Source organism: Vigna umbellata, chromosome 1, assembly GCF_029865625.1.
Source record: "Vigna umbellata cultivar VRB3 chromosome 1, Vumbellata_1.0, whole genome shotgun sequence".
Lineage (NCBI taxonomy): Eukaryota > Viridiplantae > Streptophyta > Magnoliopsida > Fabales > Fabaceae > Vigna > Vigna umbellata.
This window is the reverse complement of record NC_142165.1, coordinates 10,882,967-10,910,418: the sequence shown is the minus strand read 5'-3', so window position 1 is coordinate 10,910,418 and position 27,452 is coordinate 10,882,967. Positions and strand designations below refer to the sequence as shown.

At 31.3% G+C, this 27,452-nt stretch overlaps 2 protein-coding genes across 3 annotated transcripts; both read left to right on the top strand.

The window, feature by feature from the left end:
* Positions 1-1,485: 1,485 nt before the first annotated feature.
* LOC124828636 (ubiquitin C-terminal hydrolase 12-like) lies at positions 1,486-14,093 on the top strand. 2 transcript variants are annotated; one of them, XM_047301992.2, is made up of 32 exons: positions 1,486-1,667; positions 2,025-2,091; positions 2,515-2,665; positions 2,750-2,907; positions 3,417-3,682; positions 3,771-3,989; positions 4,081-4,189; positions 4,275-4,390; positions 4,614-4,712; positions 5,348-5,457; positions 6,424-6,498; positions 6,938-7,016; positions 7,099-7,245; positions 8,033-8,113; positions 8,241-8,360; positions 9,420-9,542; positions 10,015-10,092; positions 10,188-10,276; positions 10,364-10,472; positions 10,756-10,824; positions 10,901-11,011; positions 11,241-11,296; positions 11,437-11,614; positions 11,696-11,797; positions 11,874-11,945; positions 12,151-12,216; positions 12,378-12,443; positions 12,624-12,710; positions 12,841-12,957; positions 13,114-13,188; positions 13,296-13,382; positions 13,548-14,093. In XM_047301992.2, exons 1-32 carry the CDS (start codon positions 1,638-1,640, stop codon positions 13,587-13,589), a joined length of 3,354 nt encoding a protein of 1,117 aa, XP_047157948.2. In that variant the 5' UTR covers positions 1,486-1,637; the 3' UTR covers positions 13,590-14,093. The 2 variants fall into 2 exon arrangements, with proteins under 2 accessions (XP_047157948.2, XP_047157947.2); XM_047301991.2 differs by having other exon boundaries at positions 2,022-2,091.
* Positions 14,094-21,065: 6,972 nt separating this feature from the next.
* LOC124840344 (receptor-like protein 7) lies at positions 21,066-24,027 on the top strand. The gene has a single exon (XM_047316381.2). It carries the CDS (start codon positions 21,080-21,082, stop codon positions 23,858-23,860), a length of 2,781 nt encoding a protein of 926 aa, XP_047172337.2. The 5' UTR covers positions 21,066-21,079; the 3' UTR covers positions 23,861-24,027.
* Positions 24,028-27,452: the final 3,425 nt, after the last annotated feature.

Genomic DNA, 27,452 nt, shown 5'->3' with positions numbered 1-27,452 from the left:
TAAAATGAATCTATTTAGGAGAGATTATTTGTTGAGTCTATTGTGAGGCGTAATTAAATTTTAAAAAAGCGTATTTGATAATATAATTAATAAAAAAACAATAAATTTGACATATAATAAAACTTATATAATTATATTTATATAATATATAAACTAACTTATTTGTTATTTAAGAAATACTTTTAAATAAATAGGTTGCTTAATAATGTTAACAGTTATCTTATAAGACAGTGAATCATTTAACAACCATATTATTACTCAATTAACTACTATTTAGTTATTTAAAAAAAGGTTGAAACTGACCATTTTAAAACAATACCTAGATTTAATTTTACAGATCAACAATATATTTTATTTGATTGGTAAAAATTGAAGTAATGTAACTCATTATACTTAATTAAGTGATATACGTTACTTGGTTAACCAATAATATATTAATAGAGATAGATGACTTTAACAGAAATAAAATATTAAAAATAAACAAATGATCAATAAAATTTATTAAATAAATTGTATGTATTAATAATTATTGAAAATAGTCCCTATGAATAAATGCTAGAAAATTTTACTATTAATCTTTATATATCTCTTTTTTAAAAATGAAGAAAATGCAACAATAACAACCATTATTATAAAATTAATGAAAACAAATGTGTTAATACATATGTGTTCATTTTTTATAATAATAAAAATTAATAAAATGATAATTATAAAAGTAAATATAAATACTTTTTATAATTTTATTATAGATTTCTATTTATTTATTTTGTAATTATTTTTTATAAATATTTTTTTATTAATTTAAATATATATATATATATTAATTTTAAATAATTTTAATTAATAATTATTATTGAACACTGTTATCTAAAATTCATTTTCATAATAAATAATTTATATTTATTACTTGATCCATGCATATACATAGATAGACCAGAGACAAAAACATATGGATATATCTTTTATTAGTATTTTGTTCTTAAAAACAATGTTGTTAATTTAACAATTGGATGATGTGTTTTTTTTTCTTGACATGAAATATTTTTAATGCGATCAAATATTTTAATAAAATAATGACAACTAATCTAGTTAAGATTTAAAATACAGTACTAAATCTTGTCAATTTCTTTTTTCAAAAAGACGAAAAAGAATTTTAATAATCTTCAAGAATCCCTACTTCTTTTTTCTTCATAACTATATGTAAGAAATAATAATCTTCAATGTTTTTTTTAAATATATGTTATTATTTTAATCTAATAGTAAAAATAAAAGCAGAAAATTAATTTGGATTGATTATAATCTTTTTGAAATAGAACTAGACTAGTAAATATAGATTAAGAGAGGTTTTAGAAAAAGTGGAAGAAATTCCATATTTTATTTGACAGTGTCTGAAGAAAGAGGAAGATACAAATTTGTCCAAGAAATTGAGGGTGAAATACCGAAAGTGGGTAAATCCCCCAAATAAAAACCAAAGACATTTCTCCCTCTTCGAGCAATAGAAACTGAGCAATTGCTTCTGGTGATCTCGTTTCCATATAGTGCTCTTCCCCCTTTTCTCTCCTCTTTATCTCTCTATTTCTCTCTCTTCCATTGCTTCCCCACAAGTAACGCCACGCGAGGTCAATTGCGTAATCGCCATGACTGTGATGACTCCTGCTCCTATTGATGTACGTCTCTTACCCTCACTCCGCAACTTCTCCGTGCTCCGGCTTCATTCACTCGCGCGTTTTCAATTTCGCTTCTCTTTTCTTGTTTTGTCTTATTTACTTGCATGATTTTGTTCCTTTTGCTCTTCCGTCTAATGGTGTTAATTTGATTGTCGTTTTGGTCGGAGGGATGGGTTGGCGGGGAGTGATGGGGTTTCGTTTAGGGGTTGTGGTTTTGATCTGCGAGACTGGAATTTGCTTCAATTACGATGCATTTCGTGCTCGGATTTTGGGGATTTAATTGGCTTTGTTTCTTCAGTGGATCCGAAGTACGGTTATAGTTATTAGCTTTTGTTTGGTGTTTGGTTCTTACAGCAGCAGGAGGATGAGGAGATGCTTGTCCCACACACTGATTTGGCGGAGAATAATCACCAACCCATGGAAGGTACATGTTGGTTTCTTACACTTTTGATCCGAGAAACCCCTGCTAATTTTGTTACTCTATATATTGGTTTTATGTGATCGATTGATGTTCCTCTCAGAGGACCGGGAGTCACTTCATGCATTTTTTGATTGACAGAGAGACATGGAGTGACAAATTTGTTAGACATTTGTTAGTTGACAAATTTGTCCAAGAGTTTTAGGTTTTCTAGACAAAAAGTGTTTTCTTGTTAGTTGACATTTTAGGGATGTTGTCTATTTTCAATGTCTATTGATAGTGTCATTGTCTTTCTTTCTCTTCCATTTACTCATTTTTTTCAACAAGTAAAGGACCTAGTTCTTTTTTTTTTTGGTTTCTTCTCTGGTTATGGGCTGATTTAAAGCATGATACTCAGTTGTTCTTTTTCACTGATTTTGATGATACTAGTTGTGGCACAACCTGATGCTGCCAACACTGTGGAGAGCCAGCCTGTCGAGGATCCTTCATCAACAAGATTCACGTGGAAAATTGACAACTTTTCTAGAATGAATTCGAAGAAGCTGTATTCAGAAATATTTGTTGTTGGTGGATATAAATGGTATTGACAATGTGTTTTCACATTGGCTTAGTTGATTAATGACGAGTTTATCTTTAATGATCTCTTCTGAATTTTGTCTTGCAGGCGGGTACTTATTTTTCCAAAAGGGAACAATGTGGACTATTTGTCCATGTATTTGGATGTTGCAGATTCTTCTAGTTTGCCCTATGGCTGGAGTAGATACGCACAGTTTAGCTTGGCTGTTATTAATCAAATCCATAATAAATATTCTGTGAGAAAAGGTAGTCTCTTAAATTGTTCCTTGCAATTGTTACAAAATGTACCATATATGTGTGTAGAAAAGATCATTGCTTGAACTAAAGTTATAGAAAATGGTGGGATTTTTGTTGCAATTAATTTATGAACAGCTTATGTGTGTGTGTTCAATTTATTTGCTTGTAGTATTGTATCTAAATCTAGATATATTACTTATCCTGAACGAACTGTTATCGTTAACATGCTAAATAAAACAAGGCTCTTTCTCATGGCTCTTTCTCATGGCTCTGGTTATTGGTTAAGAAACAAATGGTAAGTATTTATTGTTTAGTGCATGGAAGTGTAATGGTAAGTATTTATTATTTAGTGCATGTATTGTATTGAGAAGTTAAAGTGTTTTACCTTTTATCTAGTACATTGTATTTTTGAATTTACAATGGAATAAAAGTAATAAGTGAAGAAAGTGAAAATGGTCTTGGTTTTTAGGTATACTCATGTCATATGTCTTGTTGTAACTTTGTTTTACACAATTTAGACACACAGCACCAATTCAATGCGCGGGAAAGTGATTGGGGTTTCACATCCTTTATGCCGCTCGGTGAATTGTATGATCCTACCAGAGGGTATCTTGTGAATGATACTCTTGTAGTTGAAGCCGAGGTTCTTGTTCGTAGAATTGTTGACTACTGGACATATGATTCAAAAAAGGAGACTGGCTATGTTGGACTTAAGAACCAGGGTGCTACATGTTATATGAATTCTCTACTCCAAACTTTATATCACATTCCTTATTTTCGAAAGGTCAGGCCCTATTTTTCTTTTATTCTCTCATAAGTTTAGCTTTTTGGCTTGATAGTGATGAACTTGTGTCATGGTGGTCATATTTCAGGCTGTGTACCACATGCCAACAACAGAGAATGACATGCCCTCTGCAAGCATCCCTTTGGCATTGCAGAGTTTATTCTACAAGCTCCAGTATAGTGACACCAGTGTTGCAACAAAGGAGCTCACTAAATCTTTTGGATGGGATACGTATGATTCTTTCATGCAGCATGATGTTCAAGAACTGAACAGAGTCCTTTCTGAAAAACTTGAAGACAAAATGAAGGTAATGGAAGGCCTTTTGGATGTTTTGTGCATAACATTTTTTGTGGAAGATCCTCTCAATTTCATGATGATTATGTTTATTTTGTCATTAGGGAACTGTTGTTGAGGGAACTATACAGAAGTTATTTGAAGGACATCATATGAACTATATTGAATGCATCAATGTGGACTATAAATCAACTAGAAAGGAGTCGTTTTATGGTACCTCCATGTACATTTTGAAGTTAATTATGGTTTAATTGTACCATACCACTAGGTTCTAATTAATTTTTACATATCCTTGCAGACCTTCAGCTTGATGTGAAAGGCTGTCCTGATGTATATGCTTCCTTTGACAAATATGTTGAAGTTGAACGTCTTGAAGGGGACAACAAATACCATGCTGAACAATATGGTTTGCAGGTTGGTTGCAATCGTTAATTTGAGTCTGGTTGCAATAAATCATCTGTAGAAGTTCTAAATCTTGAGTTCTTATGACTTTACAAAATTAATTTTTGATTGCAAATTTTTAAGTTCTGAACTGAATCCTTTTAGTTTGTGATAGTTACCGTTTGAATGCACTCAAATATATAAGTTTTCAATACAGTTTCACATATAAACTGACTATTTTTCTTTTGTTTTTCAGGATGCTAAGAAGGGTGTCCTATTCATTGATTTCCCTCCTGTTCTTCAGCTTCAGCTGAAAAGATTTGAATATGACTTTATGCGGGATACCATGGTCAAGGTTGGTAGTCAAACAAACTCTGGTGTATAGGATATTTTCTTCTCTAGGTACTTTATTTGCTGCCATATGATAGAGTTTGCAGTCAGAGTAAGGTTCAAATAATTTCCTGTAGCTCAACTATTAATACGATTGAAGATTTTTCGATTAGCTTAATTACTTATGCTGGACTATCTACAATGATATCCTTCTTTATATATGGTATGTATTCATTTACAATACTGTTACTTCATGCAAGAAAGTTATTCAGCACATGTCTTGTGTTGGACAATAGTGCCCCGAGATGATGAAAGCAATGAAGAATTTCTGCAAACATTTTTCTCAATACCTTTTTGAAACGATGAAAATATTGAAGAATTTCTGCAAGCATTTTTCTCAATATCTTTTTGAAATTGAAACTTCTTTTTTGCTTTTCTTTGCTCTGCGTGGAAAATCTTTTGGTTGGTTCGTTTGTTTGCATGTTTATATATGTACTTAAAATTTGTTTAATTTGAAACAATCACCTGAAGGGATATTTTCTGCCAGAGGGATCATGGGCATTACTTAGTTTTACGTTTTTGTCCATGGGTTCTCATTTGATGGAATGGTTAAACTCTCTTTTCAATACATGAAAGTTTTTTCTTTCTTCTGCTATGTAGATTAATGACCGTTATGAGTTTCCCATGCAACTCGACCTTGATCGTGAGAATGGAAAATATTTATCACCCGAAGCTGATAGGAATGTCCGCAATCTTTACACACTTCACAGGTAATGTTGTGCTAATGGCAGTACTATTTGTTGCTACACTACATTGTTTTTTATTGGTGCTTGGTGATTGTTTAATCATAGGTAATGTTGTGGTAATGGAAGCAGTATATATTTTCTCATAATTTACCCATGTACTTGAGTCAAGTACAATCAATGACTTCTACAGTCTTAAGAAAGCAAAAAGTGATAAAGTAAAATAAGGAGAAAATGATTTGAGGATATATAATGGAAAGAACAAAGAAATTATCTTGGGGTTGCCATCTCAAGCTTTCAGGATCAAGGTTATCAAACTCCAGAGGTGTAAACTCTTTCTTATGAAAAAAAATAATTTATAGAAATAGCATACTAATTCAATATTTCAATAGCATAATTGAGTAAAATAAGTCCATAATACTAAATAAATAGGTTCATACAAATATTGAGAAGAGACATGTCACGAATAATAGAGACCAAACAACAAACCCTAATCCGTGAGGTGGAGAAGAACAAACCTAACTACAGTTTTTTTCTTAATTTTTTTTAAATTTCGTCACTGAAAATGACTATCAATGGTGTCATTTCGGTGAGGTGGAGAAGAACAAACCTAACTACAGTTTTTTTTTTTAATTTTTTTTTAAATTTCCTCACTGAAAATGACTATCAATGGTGTCATTTCGGTTTAAAAAGAAACTCCTTTTGACTTGCCAACTCATTGCAGTCAACTCGGGCAATGGGGGTGTGAGAACGTAAACTCAACATGCGTGTTTGATAATCATGTTCAACTTTTCAAATCAAGTGGGGGATTGAATTTTTAAATCTTGTTGGAACAATAGTTAATATTAAAATTTTGGAATTACCATTATAAAATATTAATTAAGTCCATCAACTTTGTATTTTTTCTTTCAAAGTGCTGATGATTTCCATTAGTTCGCAATTCCAACTTTTTATCCAAATGCATATATTGACAGATTTAAATTTTTTTTCCAGTGTTTTGGTTCATAGTGGTGGTGTACATGGTGGACATTATTACGCGTTTATCAGGCCAACTCTCTCTGAGCAGTGGTATGTATATACTATAATTACCACATCTGAATTGTTCAGTGCCGTATAAACTAGGTACTTTTTGTGCATTAGTGATGATGACTACCAGGGGTCAGATTATAAGATACTTAAATGTTGATTTTGCTGCATTCATTGTAACATGGTTCATAGGATCCTGCAAAAATGTACAGTTATTGAGAAAATAAATATACATGTGATAAACATGACACAGACAAGGAAAATATCTTGTAAATGATAGCATTTAACTGAAAATTGAAAATTCACATTCATAGATTTATATGGGTAACTTTCTATAATCTCAACTATATAATCTTGTGTAGCATACTTAGGATAACTAAAGAAATACTGATTTTTTAAGTGGTCTGTTGAGAGTACCCTATTATTATGAGTTAATATAAATACTGCATGGGATATATAATAGAATGTATATGACTATTAGGTATAAATTTGATGACGAGAGGGTAACTAAAGAAGACACTAAACGGGCATTAGAGGAGCAATATGGTGGCGAGGAAGAGGTAATTGATTTTTCATTTGGCTCTGGAATTTATCCCCATATTTGAGCGTTTACTTATTGATTGTTTAAACCTATTTTAACAGTTACCACAGACGAATCCTGGGTTTAACAACACTCCTTTTAAATTCACCAAATATTCAAATGCTTATATGCTGGTATATATACGGGAAGCTGACAAGGACAAAGTAATATGCAATGTGGATGAGAAAGACATCGCCGAACATTTAAGGGTAGGTGATCATTCTTAGGTACTTTGGGCTCAATATAAATTATGCCAAGTCAAATAGTAATAAGTTTGTCAACTGCATTTTGGTAAATAAATGCAGATGGCTAATTTAATACGAATGTTCTAGTCAGATACTACAGTCTACTTGATGACTGTTCTGAACTGATTTTTTCCCCTTGTTATCTATCTACATATGAGAGATTAATTTACACTGGTGTAAAGTAAGTTATACTTTTACGCTACATAATAACTTTTTGGAGAGTAATTTTATACAAAACTCTTTGGATTAAAAGTTCTTATAAGATAGACTACAAATCATTTGTTTAGTTTAATATTAATCCAGAGTTATTTTTTGCCTCATTCATGTGATGGCTTTGGTTTGTTTGCATTGGATTCTAGGTTCAGACATATTTGCTGTCACTGCGTACACAAGTAAACATAATATTTACTTTTAAAAATTTGATTGTTATTGTTGAAGTTTTATTGGATTTGAGATGAGTGATGTAGGTAATATTTATGATTTAATGGTTATATTAGATGAAAACCACATTTTGTACAAAGTTAATTTTGGCACGAGAATAGGTGTAATATAATATAAGTTAATCCTTGTACACAGATGATATAAACTAATAAGTTGTTTTTATAACTTTTTCGTGAGAAATTTATTAGGAGTACTTGAAGCCAACATCAAACCAAGCTTATTTTGGTGTTGTCATTTAAATTTCTATTTTCTGTTGTTTCTGCTTTATTCTGAAAAATTTGCAATCAATTTCTTCAATGGATTAATGCAGGAGAGGTTGAAGAAAGAACAAGAAGAAAAGGAGCACAAAAAGAAAGAAAAGGCGGAGGCTCACCTTTACACTATTATAAAGGTTCCTTGTGGCTAGTTTCTAACTTGCTGTTCAGAATTGAATACTGTTTGTGTCTATACACATATGCTGTGTGCCACCTAATCAAATTGTATTTTGATATAACCTGATAGCATGTGACACTTCATAGGTGGCACGAGATGAAGACCTTGCAGAGCAGATTGGAAAGGATATATATTTTGATCTTGTAGACCATGACAAAGTGAGGAGTTTCCGTGTCCAAAAACAAACATCTTTTAACCTTTTTAAGGTATAATCTTTAAACACACTTTTAGCTCTCGTGCTAGATGTGTTTTGGCTTGGCATATCTTATTCATTTCTTGTCTGCTTTGACCTGATCTCTGCAGTAAATCTCTCTTGTCAAGCAGTTGCTTTTTATTTGGAAAAAAATTATGATTCCGGACAAACTACTTTTCTGACAGCATGCCTTATTTGTTTAGGATTCTTTTATGTTGTGGATGTTATAAGCTGTCCATTGACAGAAAACTATATTATTATAAATGCTATTAAATGGGAAAAAAAATTCAAAATAGGATTGGAAAAGGAGAACTTTTTCAGTAGAATTATTTTTCAAAGAAAGAGCAACACTATAATTTTGTTTTTTTTTCCTTGTGAGAGGGATTCAGTGACATGGAATTTGCCCCTTCTTTTCACCATATTATGTTCACAGTTGATCAGTAGTCTTGATATCAATTGACTGGAGATAAGCCACCTAGGATTTGGGATATGGAATACTGATAATATGGAATACTGATAATATGCCTTATTTGTTAGAAATTTAATGTCTGCTTAAGAAAAATCATTAGTTTTTGTTGCTTATTCTGAGGTGATCGTTAGTTTTAGAACACTGTTAAAATATAAAACTTATGAAGCTTTAGCGGAATGATAACATATTCCATATAAATCTTTCTGTTCTTTGATTTTCTATTTGAATTTGAAGATGTTACAAAGAAAAGCCAAAAGTGACAGGAAACACAGATTTCATTGACATGGACATGGGCAAAGAAATTTGAAAAGTCTTGAATGAAAAAGACAGTTATTGTCTTAAAAATGACCTCAAGTTATTCTTGACTAAACATTGTTATCTTATTGTTAATGTAGTTTAGTTTAATTTAGCATAAAGAGTTAAAAATAAAATGCAACTGAAAATATATGAAATATTTATAAAGTGTTCTGCGTGGTTACTTATCTATCACAGCTATGACATAAATACTATTAAGAAAAATAAATGCTTTCCTATATATGCTTGCTCGAAACACCTATTTTCATTTTTTTAATCTGATCGCTGGCTGATCCGTGTGATTAACAGGACGAGGTTGCTAAAGAGTTTAACATACCAGTTCAATTCCAGCGCTTTTGGCTGTGGGCAAAGCGGCAAAACCATACATATCGACCAAATCGACCATTGACACCCATGGAAGAAGCACAATCTGTAAATTCCTGAGCTTGATTGAAGTTTTTCTGTATTATTTTGCTTTCATACCCGCATTCGATCTTTATATCCATTTCTTGTTTAACCCACATATGTGTGTTGAATCTGTTTTATGCTTCATGTCTAATCAACATGCCAATTTTGTTAAATTCCTGGCTGATTTGCTTATTTTGGATTTGTATTTCTTAGGCTGGACCTGCAGTTAATTCTGTGTTGGCTTTGCTTTTAATCATTTCATTTCTCCCATGGTTGGGTAGTTGTCTTTTATTTCTGAAAATGAATAAGAAAAGCAACTGCTAAAGACTTTTTAAACTATTTTTTTGACCCTGAGGTTTGCTTTATTATTTGTGTTGGGGGTGGTGAATACTTCTATTGTTATTTATATCTCCCAGCTTTTGCTTAATTTTTGCCACGTATTTCTGTGCTATCTGAAGTTGTTCATACTTTTTTGTTGATCTGATTTGCATTGCAGGTCGGACAATTGAGAGAGGTATCAAACAAGGTTCACAATGCAGAGTTGAAATTGTTTTTGGAAGTGGAGCTTGGGCTGGTAACATTTGTATTTATGGAAGTTTTATTCCAATTTGATTGCATGAACGTGAATATTCAAATTCTGTCCTTCTGACAAACTACATCAATATTTAGGATTTACGTCCTATTGCACCACCTGACAAGACAAAGGATGATATATTACTTTTCTTCAAGTTATATGATCCTGAGAAAGAGGAGCTACGGTACTGAGTAATGTCTACATTTGAACTTCTGGTTTTTGCAAAACATGAATTTTTGTTGACATCCAACGTATTTCCCTCTTGTGGCAGTTATGTTGGAAGGCTCTTTGTGAAGAATACTGGTAAGCCATTGGAAATCTTGACGAAATTAAACAAAATGGCTGGTTATGACCCTGATGAAGAGATTGGACTATATGAGGTTTGTTTTTCTTCTCGTTTAATATTTTATCAGTTGTTAAACACCATGAAAATTTTTAAACTGCACATCATCCTTGTATGATCTAAACACTTTATATTTGTTTAATAACTACACTTACTGATGATTGATGATGCATAAAGTACATCATGTTCTTCAGCATAAGCCATATCTCAAGATCTGTTCTGCACGTACCTTTTTTTTTAACATTTTTTAGGTTCTGATCACAATGCGTTACTTTACCCATGACATTTGTAAATTTACCGTGTCTACTATTATTGTGCAGGAAATTAAGTTTGAGCCAAATGTTATGTGTGAACCTATTGATAAGAAATTAACATTTCGAGCTAGCCAGGTATTATAAACGCCATTGGTGCACTTTGTCTTACTATCTTTGATTGGTGTATTCATTTGTTTTTCTAAATTTGCAGTTAGAAGATGGAGATATTATATGCTTTCAGAAAGCTCCTGCTATATACAATGAGGAACATGTCCGCTATCCAGATGTGCCATCATACCTAGAATATGTGCACAACCGCCAGGTACTTTTCTTTTTCGGGTTCATTTAAAGCCAATCTGTGTGGATTGATGTGATGCTAACATTATCACCACCCAGCATTCAATTGTATTATGTTTCATTTTCTCCTCCTTCCTCCTCTGTCCATGCCTGGACATATCTGTCTGTTTGTAACCAATACACCATGTATTTTTCATTATGTTTTTACTCTAAGATGTTTGCTAGTTTTGTAATATCCAATTCATGTATTTTAGGTTGTTCACTTTCGGTCTCTTGATAAACCCAAGGAAGATGACTTCTGCCTCGAGATGTAAGCATCATGTAATCTATTGGAGAGCAAATCATTAGATCTAATATATTTTAGTTTTAGCGGAGACAACATGCAAGTATTTACTTATTATTTTGCATGGAATTACATCCTTACCATTTACTCTGAACATTAATTTATAGGTCAAGGCTCTATAAATATGATGATGTAGTGGAGAGAGTGGCTCAACAACTTGGTTTGGATGATCCATCCATAATCAGGCTTACGCCACACAATTGTTACTCTCAGCAACCAAAACCCCAGCCTGTTAAGTATCGTGGTGTGGAGCATTTGTCTGAAATGCTGGTTCACTATAATCAGGTAATCATTGACTTAATGCTTAATCTTTCTTTTTGTTTCTTGTTTAAAATAAAACATCTTATTTTCCTTAATGCATCTCAGACTTCGGACATATTGTACTATGAAGTACTTGACATCCCTCTGCCAGAATTACAAGGTTTGAAAACTTTGAAAGTTGCATTTCACCATGCTACCAAGGATGAAGTGAGTATATAGTCATCTGATTTTATTTTGGTTTCTATCTAGATTTTTTCTGACCCTTTTTTAACTGTTTATTCAGGTGGTTATTCATACCATTAGGCTTCCAAAGCAGAGCACTGTGGGGGATGTCCTTGATGATCTGAAAACAAAGGTTTTTTTGTCTTAGTACTGTTTAGTTCATTAATATGTATAAATATTATTCTTACTGACCACTGAAATCATATCCTCAATCTCCTTTAATTTAAAAAAAGGAAATACGTGAAGCATGTTTACTGTTTTTGTTGAGTGCTCCAGTTTGTTATTGAAGTGGTGACTCTTTTGATATAATTCTTGCTCATTTATTATTGTTCTCTCAGGTGGAATTGTCGTCCCCTGAAGCCGAGCTTAGGTTGCTTGAAGTTTTCTATCACAAGATATACAAGGTGTTGTGTTACCTCTATTTTAACTGATCGTGCATTTATTGTTTATTGTTTTATATTTTTCTGATCAAAATTAACAAATAATCGGAATTCAATATAATACTGAAGTTACTTTTACTTGTGATCTTGTAATTAGTTTTTACCCTGCCTCTCTGCTTGTGCAGGTTTTCCCTCCCAATGAGAAGATTGAAAACATTAATGATCAATACTGGACTTTACGTGCAGAAGAGGTAGTAGTCTCGTTCTTTTTTTGAGTGGGCTGGGAAGGGAGATGTTAGCTTTTAATCCATGAAGTGTTCCTGCTTTGATTTACTCAAATGATTGCATCAGTTGATTCTTCTAAATGCATAATCAATTATTCATTTCAGTTTGTGACAATATAAATGAGTTGCTGTTCTTGTGGTTTGCAGATTCCAGAAGAGGAGAAAAATCTTGGTCCACATGATCGCCTAATCCATGTGTATCATTTCACGAAAGATACGGCTCAGAACCAAATGGTATATAATTGTATTTGATCCATTTTGCGTAGTGCAGTTTGTAATATCGTGATGGCTTTGATACTTCATTACGGCTTTAGTTATATGCCAAATCATTTGTAATGTGTTTCCATTTGATTTGTTATGACAGCAAATTCAGAACTTTGGGGAACCCTTTTTCTTGGTCATACGTGAAGGGGAGACTTTGACTGAAATTAAAGTTCGAATACAAAAGAAACTTCAAGTTCCTGATGATGAGTTTGCAAAGGTATTTCCTCTTTTTTGTCTGTTCGGTGGTTATATTATGTCTCTTCAATTTTGGTTAACACTTTCTTTTGTTTGGTGGAAGTTTCATTGTCCATAAATATTATTAAATTTGATGTGAGTTTATCTAATTGTTTAATATATATTTTTGTTTGGCCAGTGGAAATTTGCTTTTTTTTCTTTAGGGCGTCCTGAGTACCTTCAGGATTCTGACATTGTATCCAATCGTTTTCAGGTACTCCCATTTATTGGCGAATTGCCTTTTTTTTTTCTAGCTGTGTTAATTGCATTCACTTTTTGTAACATTTGCATATGTGTGAACTATTGTATCTTGTGATATAGAGGAGAGATGTGTATGGTGCTTGGGAGCAGTATCTTGGCTTGGAGCATACTGATAATGCTCCAAAAAGATCATATGCTGTCAACCAGGTGAGTAATCTTGTCTACAAGAACTATTTTCTGAAGTACATTTTTTTCTTCTACTTATTTTTGTTGAGTTTGCTCACTGTTCTGGTAATACTGAAGTTTAGTTTTAAAGTTTAAGAAAACTTGTTTGATTACACACCATTTCAAATTTCTTGGGTTTTGTTTCAGAATCGCCATACTTTTGAGAAGCCAGTAAAGATTTATAATTAGAAAACTTGCGTGGGATGAATTTGGCATTCTTCTCCATCTATGGGCTTGTAAAAACAGGGAAACAGCAAAAGGCTACTCTGTATAGGCCAACTAGTGAGATCAGCAATCCAGGTGGTTTCTGCAGATTTTATATTAAAATTGTGGTATGTAATTCTTTCTGTCAAAAGGAGTGACATTGCTCTCAACACTATCTGCTGACCAAAGCCCGTTGAGCTTTACTACTTCCAACTGTGGAAGTTCTTCAAGTTGAGGTCATTGATCATCATCACTGCACTGTATCAGTACATAAGATTTTTGGATTAGTGAGTGTATACAGGGTATAGTTGGTTGACTTTTTTTTGTTTATCTTAATTGCTTCCAGATTTTGTTCAGTCAGTAGTTTTCAAATTAAGTGAGGGCTGTGGAATGGTGTAGCAGAGTTAATGTAATGTTGTAAAAGAGACTTGTCAGCCTCAGTATAACCCGATAGCATAAATATAGTTTCCTGCCGCACCATTCGGTCCATTTCCTTTGGCTGTCTACCTTTTTATTTTCTGTTTCTTCCTGCACCTCACCCATCTTTAGAACGGGTGAATAAGCGTTACCGTGGTAGTCTCATTTAATTTTAGAGTAGAAGTAATGCATCGATATATGGGTTATTATAACCACATCTGCCTATTCCTTCATTTCATATTTTAAACCTTGTTCGACTTAATGAAAATAGTATAATCTGGTTTATATAGCAGTTAATTTTTCTGTCCATCCAATGCAACGAAAGAGTAAATTGATAATGGGTATCCTTTCTCTAAGCCAGATTAAATTCCCATGTGTAGTTAGAAATATTTTCTCTAATAGTTCATTAAAAAAAAATACAAGAGTTGCAGTATGATTAGTCCTTCACAATTTAGATTGAAAGTAAAATCAGTAGCTGTAAACTGGTTAGTGCTGACTCACTTTCAGCTACCCGGGATGGTTTTATTGCAGCAGATTTTTCTGTGTAGGTTTTGGAATTGTGACGGCTGGTGATGTATCAGCAATTATGGTAGAAGAAAACATTCGCAGTTATGGGGTGTTTTTGCACTGTTAAAAGCTTTTGTTTGTTGTATCCATGGATTTTATTACTACTATATTATAAAATAACCTATTATAAATAATATTTTTAAAAATATATTTTTACTTTTATTTTGTTTTTATAATTGATGTGTGAACAGTATTCTCATCATAAAGCAATTCACGCCTTACTACCCGCTGTACAAGACAGTACGTAAAGCTTCTCAACCATAATTTTCATTTTGATTAAGACAACAATATTAGACTATGGAACCTTATGTTGGTCTTTTCATAATCAAATTCTCAGTACTGAAATTTAATTGTGAAGTTTTTTCTAACTATATTTAATCAAACTTACCTTGTTACTAATTTTAAAATGATTAGTTGATTTTTTTTATCTAAGAGGTGATTGAATCAAAATTTGTGGGTTGAAATCATGTGTAACTGTTATGTTTTTCCATTAAATTCCCTCTATACTCCATTATATTTATGTTATGTTAGTAGAAAAATTATCTTTATTTGAAACTCACTTCAAACTTGCATTTTTTTTTTCTAAGGAAGAGTTGAAAATGAAGAGAGGATATGATTGGTGCAATTATAGTGATGGGTAATTACATTCCAAAAGTAAATTCAATAAGTAAGAAATATCAAAGACAGACTTTGTCTTATGCCGAAACTTTTGCAAAAACTATTTTTTTATGCTAAATTTATGGTATCTCTTATATATTATTTTTATCTTATCTTTATTTTAAGTTAGTTTGTTATTATTTTTTATTTATATTTTAAGTTTAATTAATTTTTCTAATATAAATACAGTATTTTATGTGTATATTCAACATAAGAAAATTTAAATATATATATAGTTTTTATTATATTCAACACGGTATTAGAATCTGATTGTCTAAGTTTCTTCTAACATTATTGCTACTTTCGGTTGATGATTGTTCTAAGAATTTTGTCTTTCAACACTTGTGTCTGAGTATCTTAGTCATGATATCTTAATGTTAGTTCTTTACTGTGTCTTTTTCACTGTTGTCCACTATTTGCTCCTCTGTCTATCATTGTTCCTTGAGAGGGAGTCTATTTCTTGGTGTTTTAATGAATGAAGGACATTTATTGAAGAATAAGATCTTCCACCTTCACTATCTATTATCAATACACTGTCATTTTCGTCGTTCGCCTTGAGAGTGAAGTTTGTTTTTATGTAGCTCAATTTAGTTCCTGTAGTCTATCGTTGTCCGTTACAATATGCTCCATCCATTATTGATGACAATATAGTTTCTGTAGTCTATCATTATCCATCACTAAAGGCCACCAGTTGTTGTTGATGACAACCTAGTATGTTATAGTTTGTCGCTTTCAATCACTATTGGTCGTCGTTCACTACTGTAATTTCCTTTGTCAAAGTCATCTTAGTTGAAGTTTTGTGGTTGTCCATCATTTTCAATATTATTCTCTACAACTTTTAGGATTTCTCTCTCGTGTTCATCAATAACTTCTTTCGCTGTTGTCTCTTCTGTCACTAGTTTGACTTGTCCATATATGTTTTTTTTCCAATGATAAAGGCGGTTTTTGTTAGTTATTTTATAGCCATGATGACTTTTCAACAATTACCTATTTTTCCACTGGATGTCAATAATGTGTTCCTTAACAACGATTTGCAAGAAGAGATTTATATATAGTATACTTATAGATTTATTACTCAGGGGTGACATTTTGGATTGATATTTTGTCTTCTATGTTGTCTTCGTAAATTGTTAATAATTCGGTATCACTTGAGTGTAGAAGTAGATATTTTCACTAAGTTTTTATTGATTGTATTAGTAACAAGCTTAGTACGTACGATTTGTATGCACCATCTTGTGGGAGAGTGTTAAATATATTATCTTTATCTTTTATCTTTAGCTAATTTGTTATTCTTTGTATTTGGGGCTTAACCCATATTTCTTCTATTATAAATATAATATTCTACGTGTATATTCAATACAAAAGAGATTAATCCCATATATAGTTTTTACTATATTCAACATTCTCAATTTCATACCTTATTCGAAGTCTCATTCCAAACTGTCACACATATTAGTTTGCAATTGTCATTTCTATTACAAAATCTCATATATAAATCAAATATTTGGGATTGGTTGCAACCAAAATTCATATTTCATGCATATGAGATTAATGAATTGGGTTCTATTTTCATACTTGATCATCTTCCAATATTTCTTACTTTTTCCTTCTTACACTTGTTTGTTGTGCAACTATAGGACAAATTTTTCTTGTCAAAAGCTCATGCCTTATCAAACCTTCACTAAGGTTTGATCCTTATTCCATGAATTCTTGAAACAACATAGCATATTGCTGCAAGTGGTATCCACAATTACAAAAGGAAAAAAAATTATAATCTTCTATCATACTTCTAAAAAAATTAAAGGAAAGGTTAGGTTTGACTCTAGGTCAGGTCACATGATCGATCTCAACCTTTCGTTCAAATGTTTTAGAGGCATAATAGAGGACTATCATTTTTTTTTCTTTTGTAATTGTGGATGCCTAAAGACTATTATTGTCATAAAATATTCACGCATTACTACCTGTCGCGGTGAGATAGACCGAAAAACTTCTCAAGTATAATTTTCTTTTTGACAAAGACAACCATGTTAAACTATAGAACCTTACCTTCGTCTTCGTCTTGTCATAATCAAATTCCCATATCACAAAGTTAATTGGGAAGTTTATTTTAAATACATTTCATCGAGCTAACATTGTTATGTTGTTACTAATTTACAAATGATTAATTAATTCTATTTATCTTTGAGCATCCTTGAATCAATCAAGGTTTGTTTAGTTGACATGTTATATGTTATATCTATGTTAGTTGAAGCACACTTCAAAATTATATATACTCTGAACTTCTACATATTTTTTTCTCTCTGCAATGAAACAAAATTGAGAATTGAGAATTGAGAATTAAGGTGGATATGATTGGTGTTATTATTAAAAGTAAATTCATTATATAAAAAAATATCAAGGAAGGACTTTGTCTGATGGTGGAGATATTCGCCACAAACTGTTATTTTCTTGCTCAATTACATGTCAATATTTGAAGAATGAACATAAATCTTAATTTTTTTGTTTGTTTTTGTTGGCATCGCAGAAATCTAGTCTAAAAACAATGGCTTGTGATGAAAAGAAAGGTTCTTCGACAATAAAAATAATAATTTATGTAATCAAATGTTTTAACCACTAATTATTTAATATATGTAACTTAATATATATATATATATATATATATATATATATATATAATTTATTTTAATTTTAGTATATTTTGTATACATATCATCTTCAAAAATATTGTATATTTATTTTAGCAACTTGTAAAAATAGTGGACATCGATAACTTTGATTTAAACTTTTACGTAAATTAGAAGTTGGAAAATTGTGACACAATATTTTCGTTCTTTGGAAGTTTCTACAATAAGAGTTAGGACCACATTCATTTGATATTCATAGTGAGAATAAGTAATATTAATATTTTATTTTTAGTTATATATTTCACCACACATGAGGCGAACAAATATGGTTAATTATGTATTTTTTAGAACTTTTTTTTTTCTCTCATATTGTATCACGCTTGAGTACACGGTTCGAGGTAAACTCAAATTATAAATGGATGTGATTGAACTTTTTGTGTTAATAACTTGTGTATACGTTTATAGTATGCACTCTTTATTTTAAAACTGATATGTTAAAGATGAATTATTTAATTATGTTTCTCATAAAGGGGTTCATTCCTCACTTGCAAGAATAAAAATCACTTTTGGATGTTTGGGAGAGTCTCTTGAGGTTGCTAAGAGTGTTAGAAAACTCTCTAAGTTCTCCTCAGGTCTTTTTCTTCATTCATGATATTTTTCATTTCTATATTACTATTTGATTTCTACGCTTAATGTTTGTCTTGGTTTGACTATTCATATCTTGATATTTGGTTTATTGAATGTTGGAAAACGTCTTTTAAATCTATAACTAAAATTGAATACTTAATGTAGCTTGTATATAGGTATATAACATTATTTAGTAGTAATCTTAAGACTCTTAAATTTAATGTATGATTGCTTGTTGAAGATTCAAAAAATTGAAACCATAGAAAATCATTAGAAATAGGATTTAAATAAACTTGTGAGTTGATTTTAACTTGGAATTCAGATGTTTAGAAATGCATGATAATGAAGTGAATGAAATATAATATTAACAATTGTATATACTCTGTTAATTTTCTGTTGTACACCAACTTTTAATAAAAATACAAAAAGAGTTTCTTAGTGTTTTTGTAAATTTTGTTGCCTAATTGAGTTGTGAATTATGAAAATTGTTATGTGTGGCATAAATTCTTATAAAAAGAATTTTATTTATTACTTACTATGTGCAATGGAGAGTTTAAAAAGCTCGATGAGGAGCCCATGTAGCTTGATGGAGAATATAAATAACTCAGATAGTTTGATGAGAAATCTAAAAAGGATACATATATTCTTTAATTTACTGTCAAATATCAAGAAAGAAATTACAATTGTGTAAATATCAAATTAGAGAACCACATAACACTTATAAGTCAAATAATAATACAAAAGTGTAAAAAGTGATGAAATGTGTTGATTGAATGAAATTTATGATTTCATTTTCTAAAATGTAATATACCATTTGAACAAAATTAAGGAAAAAAAAAGTGTAATCACATTTATGATAGGGAAAAAATACCTTAGAGATCAAAGTAAATTTGATGGATATTGAACAAGTTAACAATTAAAATAGAGAATGATTTTTGTTTTTTGTTTTGCAAAATAAAGATTCTTTAAATGAAACAAACACACTAAGGGTTAAAAGGAACAGATATGAGTTTTTTTATGTTATCTAATAAACTAAGGATTTATGTCATTAAACATTTGAAACTGGAGTTAAATATTTTTATGTAAAAAAATAAAAAAATAAAAACATTAAAAAAGGTGCATCAATAGTAAAATATGTGTTCTATACATTATTTAATTCTTGATGTTTGTATTTCTTTAAATATATTAATATACCATTTCAAAGAAACCACATAACGAGAAAATATATATTTAAGATTGTGATAAAAACAAGAAACACTATGAAAATATGAGTGAGTTTTATGAATTTTTAATCAATCAAACAATTAAGAGAGAATAAAAAGAATTATTGTAAACAAAAATTACGAAACTAAAAATCAAATCAAATAATAAATATAATGTTTAAATTACCTAATATACTATAAGTATTTTAGTATTATAACAATTATGTGTATAAGGATGGAGACATGTGGATATGTACATACCGATTTTCATTTTTGATTTTATTATTCAAGACAAAACTTAAATAAGAAGAGAACTCAAAATTGAGATGAGTGTATGTATTATGTCGTACACTTAAAATCTCTAAATTTTATATTTATATTTCGTGTTAAACATATTAGAATGTCATTTAGGAGATAGTCTTAGATTATAAATAGTCATATATTCTCTTCATAAATATTTTTTTATATAATTGGATTTTGGAGAGACTTTGTAAAGCTATTTAAAAGAATAATAGAGTTTTCTGTGTTGAGAAGATAATAAAAATAAAAAATAAATAAGCAGAAGAAAAATCGATATCAAAATTTTCCTATACATTTTTATCATTAACATGCTTATTAAAATTATATAAATATCTATTATTTAATTAAACTTTCTGTGTCCAACTATTTTTTTAACTTAATTTGAAGTGCCTGAAAATAAATTTGATTTGAGATAAAGTTGATGATTTTGGATATCTTATTCTCGTAGGAATGGTAAAGATTGATGTTTTTTTTAAAACTTTTGTTACTATATTTTTTATTTTTGCAAGATTCATAAACTTTTGCTACCATATTTTTTATTTTGAAAGATTGATGATTTAATTTTTAACTTTTGTTACTATATTTTTTGTAAAGATTCATAAACTTTTAACGTAAAATAGAAGTTGGAAAATTGTGACACAGAAAATCTGTGCTTTTATGGTTTATCATTCCATACCCATTTGAAGTCTCCTCTCATTCCAAAAGTCTCATATAAGTTTTCAGTTGTCATTTCTATTAGAAATTTTCAGTTGTCATTTACTAGAAAGACTGACTTTAGACCTTTAAATGGGTGCAAGACTTGGAATTTTCAAACATAATACTTGTCTTTTCTTTTTGGAAATTGGTAGCCATCTTCACCAGATTAAGACTTCAATATAAAATAGAAAAAATAAAAAATTAATATGAGAAATTTCAAGAACATAAAAATTGAGGAATTAGTTCAATGATATACGAATTAAATTAAGTATTATTAATTTTTCTGTAAATTAAAAAATATCATATAAAAAATTACAAGAATCATAAAAAAGAAGAGTGGCTAACAATGTCTGCAGCCGAGATTCTTATATATAGATTAAACTCAATGAATTGGTTGCAATCAAATCCATATTTCTTCCGTGTGAGAAAAATGGGATGGGTTCGACTTTCGTACTTCATGATCTTTCAATTTTTGCTTCTTCATTTTCCTTCTTACAATTGTTTGTTGTGCAACCCTCATGACAAATCTGCCTTACTACAATTCAAAAACTCATTTCTTACTAACTTTTCATCTCATGTTTTTCCGTTAGATGTTTTTTGTTCCTCGTATTCTTCAAATATGAATTCTTGGAATAACTTGACAGATTGTTGTAGGTGGGATGGGGTCACGTGTGACATCAGGTCAGGCTATGTGATCGGTCTCGACTTTTCCTGCAATGATCTTAGAGGTGAGCTACTGGGTCCTAATAGCTCAATTTTCAGTCTAAGACACCTTCAACAACTTACACTTGATTTTAATGATTTTTCTGGATCTTCGATACACTCTACAATCGGTGACCTTGTCAACCTCAGGTATCTAGATTTACTTAACTCTGGAATGACTGGTGATGTTCCCTCCACAATCTCCCACTTGTCAAAGTTAGAATATCTTTTTATAGGTAGCATCGACTCGTTACCTAATGATCCCATCAAAAGGTATTCCAGAATGAGACTTGATGATTACACATGGAACAGACTCATTCACAACGCAACTAATTTAAGAGAGATTTATTTAGAAAAAGTGAACATGTCTTCTGTCGGAGAGAGCTCTTTGTCATTGTTAACTAATCTGTCATCCTCTTTAGTTTCTCTCGTCCTCTTGGACACTCAAATCCAAGGGAAATTACCCATCAACATCCTCAAATTACCCATTCTCCAACAAATAGATCTGTCATTGAATAAAAACCTTAGAGTTGAAGTTCCCAAGTCTAATTGGACTACTCCATTAAGAATCTTGTCTCTCTCTGGAACTGCTTTCTCAGGATACAATTTTGATGGATTTATTCCACCATCATTGTTTAATCTTACTCAACTTTCTTCCTTAGATTTATCAGATAATAAATTAGTTGGCCCCATTCCAACCCAAATCACCAAACTTTCTACATTATCGATCTTATCCTTGTCTGGTAACATGTTAACTGGACAAATTCCTCGTTGGTGTTATTCTTTGCCTTCCTTGTTGTCCTTGGATCTTAGTGATAACCAGTTCACAGGGTCAATTGGTGAGTTCTCAACTACTTCTTTGAAATCTTTGAGTCTTGCTAATAATAAACTGCAGGGAAATTTTCCAAATTCAATATTTCAACTCCAAAATCTTATTTCTTTGGATTTGTCATCAAATGGTTTGAGTGGTGTCGTGGACTTTCACCAATTTTCAAAGCTTAAAACTCTATGGATTTTGGATCTTTCTCACAATAGTTTGCTCTCACTAAAATTTAAAAATAATTTTGATTGTATCTTACCCAACCTTCAATACTTATCTTTATCTTCAAGTAACTTAAGTAATTTCCCAAAATTCTTAGCACCAGTGCAAAACCTACGAGCTTTAGATCTTTCTCATAACAGGATTAGTGGAAGGATTCCCAAATGGTTTCATGAGAACCTTTTGCACTCTTGGAAGAACATTAGTTCTATTGATCTAAGTTTCAACAAGTTGCGAGGAGATCTTCCGATTCCACCTAATGGCATTCAATTCTTTTCAGTCTCAAATAATGAGCTGAGTGGGGACATTTCTTTAGCAATGTGCAATGCAAGCACCCTTTCTATACTCAACTTGGCTCACAACAACTTGACAGGACTTGTTCCACAATGCTGGGGAACATTTCCTTCTCTTAGGGCGCTGGATTTGCAAGACAACAACCTTTACGGAAGCATACCTGATAACTTTTCTAAAGGAAATGCCTTTGAGACTCTAAAGTTGAATGGAAATCAGTTGAAGGGACCATTACCACGAGCTTTGGCTCATTGCACAAAACTCGAAGTTTTGGATGTTGGAAATAATAACATAGAGGATACGTTCCCCTATTGGTTAGAAACTTTGCCAAATTTACAGGTACTCAGTTTACGGTCAAATAAATTCCATGGTGTCATCGCTTCTTTCGGCATCAAACCTCCATTTCCTAGTTTGAAGATTTTTGATATATCTGATAACTATTTTACCGGACCCTTGCCAGTGTCATACATCCACAACTTTCAAGGAATGAAGGATGCGAATGACAATCAAAATGGTTTGAAATATTTGGGTAATGATAGTTCATATAATGATTCAATAGTGATTGTGATGAAAGGGCTATACATGGAACTCACGAGGATACTGACGGTTTTCACAAGCATTGATTTATCAAATAATATGTTTGAAGGAGAAGTACCCAAAGTTATTGGAGAGTTGCATTCTCTCATAGGGCTTAACATTTCACACAATAGAATCACTGGTACCATTCCATTGTCACTGGGTAATTTAAACAATTTGGAATGGTTGGACCTCTCATGGAACCAATTGAAGGGTGAGATTCCCATGTCTTTGACAAATTTGAATTTTTTGGCAGTCTTAAACCTTTCACAAAACCAATTTGAGGGAGTAATACCTACAGGACGACAATTTAACACATTTGGAAATAATTCTTATGTTGGAAATCCAATGCTTTGTGGATTTCCTTTGTCAAAATCCTGCAATGAGGATAAAGAAAGGCCACCATGTTCAACACTTGATAAAGAAGAATCAGGATTTGGATGGAAGGTCATTGTAGTGGGATATGCATGTGGGATGATCTTTGGAATAATATTAGGTTGTAATGTTTTCTTTGTTGGAAAACTCGAATGGCTTGCAAGACTTGTTGAAGTTGTGTGAAACGTGAGACTCATAAGAACAAACATAGCAAATCATGCAAATGGTTGGAGAAGAAATTAGTGCACTTTTAATTTAATGTTTTTTTTTTTTTACGTGCCCATATGTTTTTTTGTAGTTTTAATTTCTCTTTACTCAATCTTATTCAATAAATTTCATATTATGTTCAACATGTTGGGTAAACTTTAAATAGACCCATTGCCACAAAGTATTTTGTCTTTAGTTCCCATTTTGTAAAAGAAGTTAGGTATTGTGTTAACACTATCATTACCCACATAGTAGTGGAGAGTAGTGGAGATTAGTGGAGATGTTAGTAGAGATGTTAGGTTATAAATATGGGGATGTAGTCTTGTATGAATTGTGACACACTTGTAGTGTGTGTACCGTGGAGAATGGGAAGTGAGAAGGAAGAAAGGAGAGAGTCTCCATGTTTGTGTATTGTGTGGAGAAAGTGTGTGAGAGTGTGTACCGTAAAAGAGAAAGAAACAATGGGTTGTGTATTGTGAGTTGTATGTGGTGAGTTTGAGAGATTAAAGTGTTGTGTTTGTATTTGTGTGTTCTGGATAGTTTGTCCAGAAAATTTATATTTATACATAATGAAATATATTTCCCAGATAACAGATAATTGGTATTATACCTCCCAGTTCAATTTCTACACAACATGGCGTAAAATGTTAAACCTTCATAAGCATGCATAAAGGTAAACTAACATTCAATCTTCGATCAACATTGTCCTGGATGCATATAACCTATATGTTGACATGATTAATGCAAAATTGTCTTGTTGTCTTGTTCATACAAAAGATGTATCAAGAAGTGAAGATGACACAGTTCTTTGACAAAAGAAGTTTAGAAGTTAACTTATCAATAAATTTTTAATTTATAAGTTAGGCATATAATTTAGTTTGTTCATTTGTAACATACTAATATAAAACTATTAACTAAAATATTATAAAATCTGATAGTGTATAATAGATAGAAAACATACAAAATGTTATTTTATTGTTAATTTTTAAATATAAAATAAATACTAGAGCTAACTTTTTTGTTATTCTCTATTTTATTATCTTTTTATATAGATTCATAAAAGCAAAGAAAAAAAACAAAAACATAATAATTTTATCTTAAAAAGATTTAATTAAGTTTTAACTTTTTAATAACCTTGAATACTTTTACTAAAAAAATGTATTAATGTTTTTTTTTTCTATCTACTGATTATTCAAAAAATTATATATAAATTAAATCTGCGTCGTTTATTTTTTTTTATTGAGTGACATAATTAATATTTTATTTCTTTATCTTTGTATAATAAAAAATATAATATTTTATATTTAATGTAAAATAATATTGTACAGAAGGAATATGTCATTAATCATTTTATACATTAATCACAAATATTAATCTTAAAATATCACATGTCTTAATATATATAAATCTCTTAATATAGAGAAAAAGAAATAGGTTAAAACCCTTTAGTTGTCTCTATTTATGTGTGTTTTTCTCAGTTTGATTCCCAACTTATTAGAATCCCTAATTTGAGTTCTTAAAAGTGTTAATTTGAGTCAATTGAGCCCTTAATGTTAAATTTAGTTAACGAGGTTAAGTTTTTGTATAAGTGAGAGGTTGATGTGTACTTTTTTGAAACATGGCATGCTGATGTTAGAGTAATGTGCTTGTGAACCTGTCTGATTGTTTTTTCCAATTTTTCATATAGTCACTAGAGTTCATCATGCTCCATCACCTCCTTCGTAGTGTCAGTGATACTCCTCCCCCCACCAACGCAAACCCTCACGCCACCGTAAGAAGAAGCCATCGCGAGTTTCGTCAGAGTCACCATGAAATCTCGAAACTTTAGCGCAAAAGCTCCAAAATCACAGCGTCACCATGAGCATCACCGCAAAACGAAACTCCTCTCTTCATCTCCTTTATCGCGAAACACTTCCTCGCAACCTACAAAACCTAAACATAGAAAGCCCCAAATCTCTTCGCACCAGAAACCCTAAATTGCGACTTCGCTCATCTTCTAAATTGAATCCCAATACTTTAAATCCCAAATTCCTTTCAGATTTTTAATCCCAAATTGAATCCCAAATTCAGTTTTATTGAACCCTAAATCCCTTTTAAGAAGCTCTGCTAATTATAATGTCGATGTTGTACACGAAGCTTCCATTATCCAAAAGTTGTCTGTGTTGCTTCAACCTGTTGCTGCAAATGGCAAGAAAGTTCCTCTTGGACAAAGAAAACTGATGTGTAATGATGACTGTGCTAAGTTAGAACGTAAGCGGGTACTTGCAGATGCCTTTGAGATAACTGCTCTAAATCTGGATTCTCTCCATTTTGGTGACAATCCTATTGCTTTTGAATTGCTTTCTGACATGTTGAGATGTGATCCTAAATGGGTTTTATCTGTTGAGGAGAGATGCAAGGTTTTAGTTCTTGGCAAGAACAGGGGAAATACACAAGGTCAAAAAATCCATATTTTCTCTCCTATGATAAAGGACAAAAGGGATGCAATGAGGTTTGTTGCTGAAAGATGGAAGCTTGCGATGTATGTAACTGGTGGCTGTGAGCCAAAAATAGGAAGAAACCATTTAGATTAGAATTGATTTTTTTTTTTCAAGTTGAGAAAAAATATGTTTTTGGCCTCTCTAAAAGCTTTAGTTTCAGTCCTACAATTTTTTTTTCATAAATTCATATTATTATAATTTTACACATTGCCAAATTCCACGTTTCAACTCTCACTGCCACGTGTTCAAAAATTGACACATCACCTTCCCATTTGTAAAAAAAGCTTAACCTCCGTTAACTAAATTTAACGGTTCCAATTGACTGAAATTAGCATTTTTAAGAACTCAATTGGAGATTCTAATAAGTCGAGATCAAACTGGAAAAAATTCACATAAATAAAGACAACTAAAGGGTTTAAACCAAATAAATAAGATGACAATGTTGAGATGATGGTATGGCGTATTTGACTTTGAGAGGAAGTATATTTTATTCAGATGGAAACAAGACACACATATATATTACATAAACAAATTTGTAGTGTTAGAAAAGTACTAAATAGTTACTGAAATAAATGTCATTAATTTATTAAAACGTAAAATCATTAAAATATCCTACTAACAGACAAATCAGTTACATATATAATCAACAAAAATAAATAAATGATATAAATTTAATAAAAAAATGTAAAATTTTTAATTAACTAATAGTCAATTAATTTGAATGATAACTCAATTAAAAAATTTTAAATTTATGACTTAAAACTTTATAAAATTTATAAATAAAAAAATTAAAAAATAAATATTTAAACGAGTCCATGGTGGAGGATGTAACACCCCGCCAACTCACAGGGACCATCGACTGCCCTCACAGATCACCACTAGGCTTTCCAGTGTGCTTTGTCCTCACTTGGACACTTTCCGGGAAAAGTTCCCAGAAGGTCACACATCCCAGAATTACTCCAGGCTAAGCACGCTTAACCATGGAGTTCTTATGAGTCAGGCTACCGAAAAGCAAATGCATTTTGGTGATATGAGTAGCCAAATCAATCCTTTTAAGCTATCCTTCAACTGTATAGTCCCATACCTAT

Coding starts and splice junctions, on each gene's coding strand:
- LOC124828636 (XM_047301991.2), top strand. CDS start 1,638: ATGACTGTGATGACTCCTGCTCCTATTGAT. Junction 6,499..6,937: donor CCAACTCTCTCTGAGCAGTG/GTATGTATATAC, acceptor TATGACTATTAG/GTATAAATTTGATGACGAGA. Junction 11,798..11,873: donor ACCATGCTACCAAGGATGAA/GTGAGTATATAG, acceptor CTGTTTATTCAG/GTGGTTATTCATACCATTAG.
- LOC124840344 (XM_047316381.2), top strand. CDS start 21,080: ATGAATTGGTTGCAATCAAATCCATATTTCTTCCGTGTGAGAAAAATG.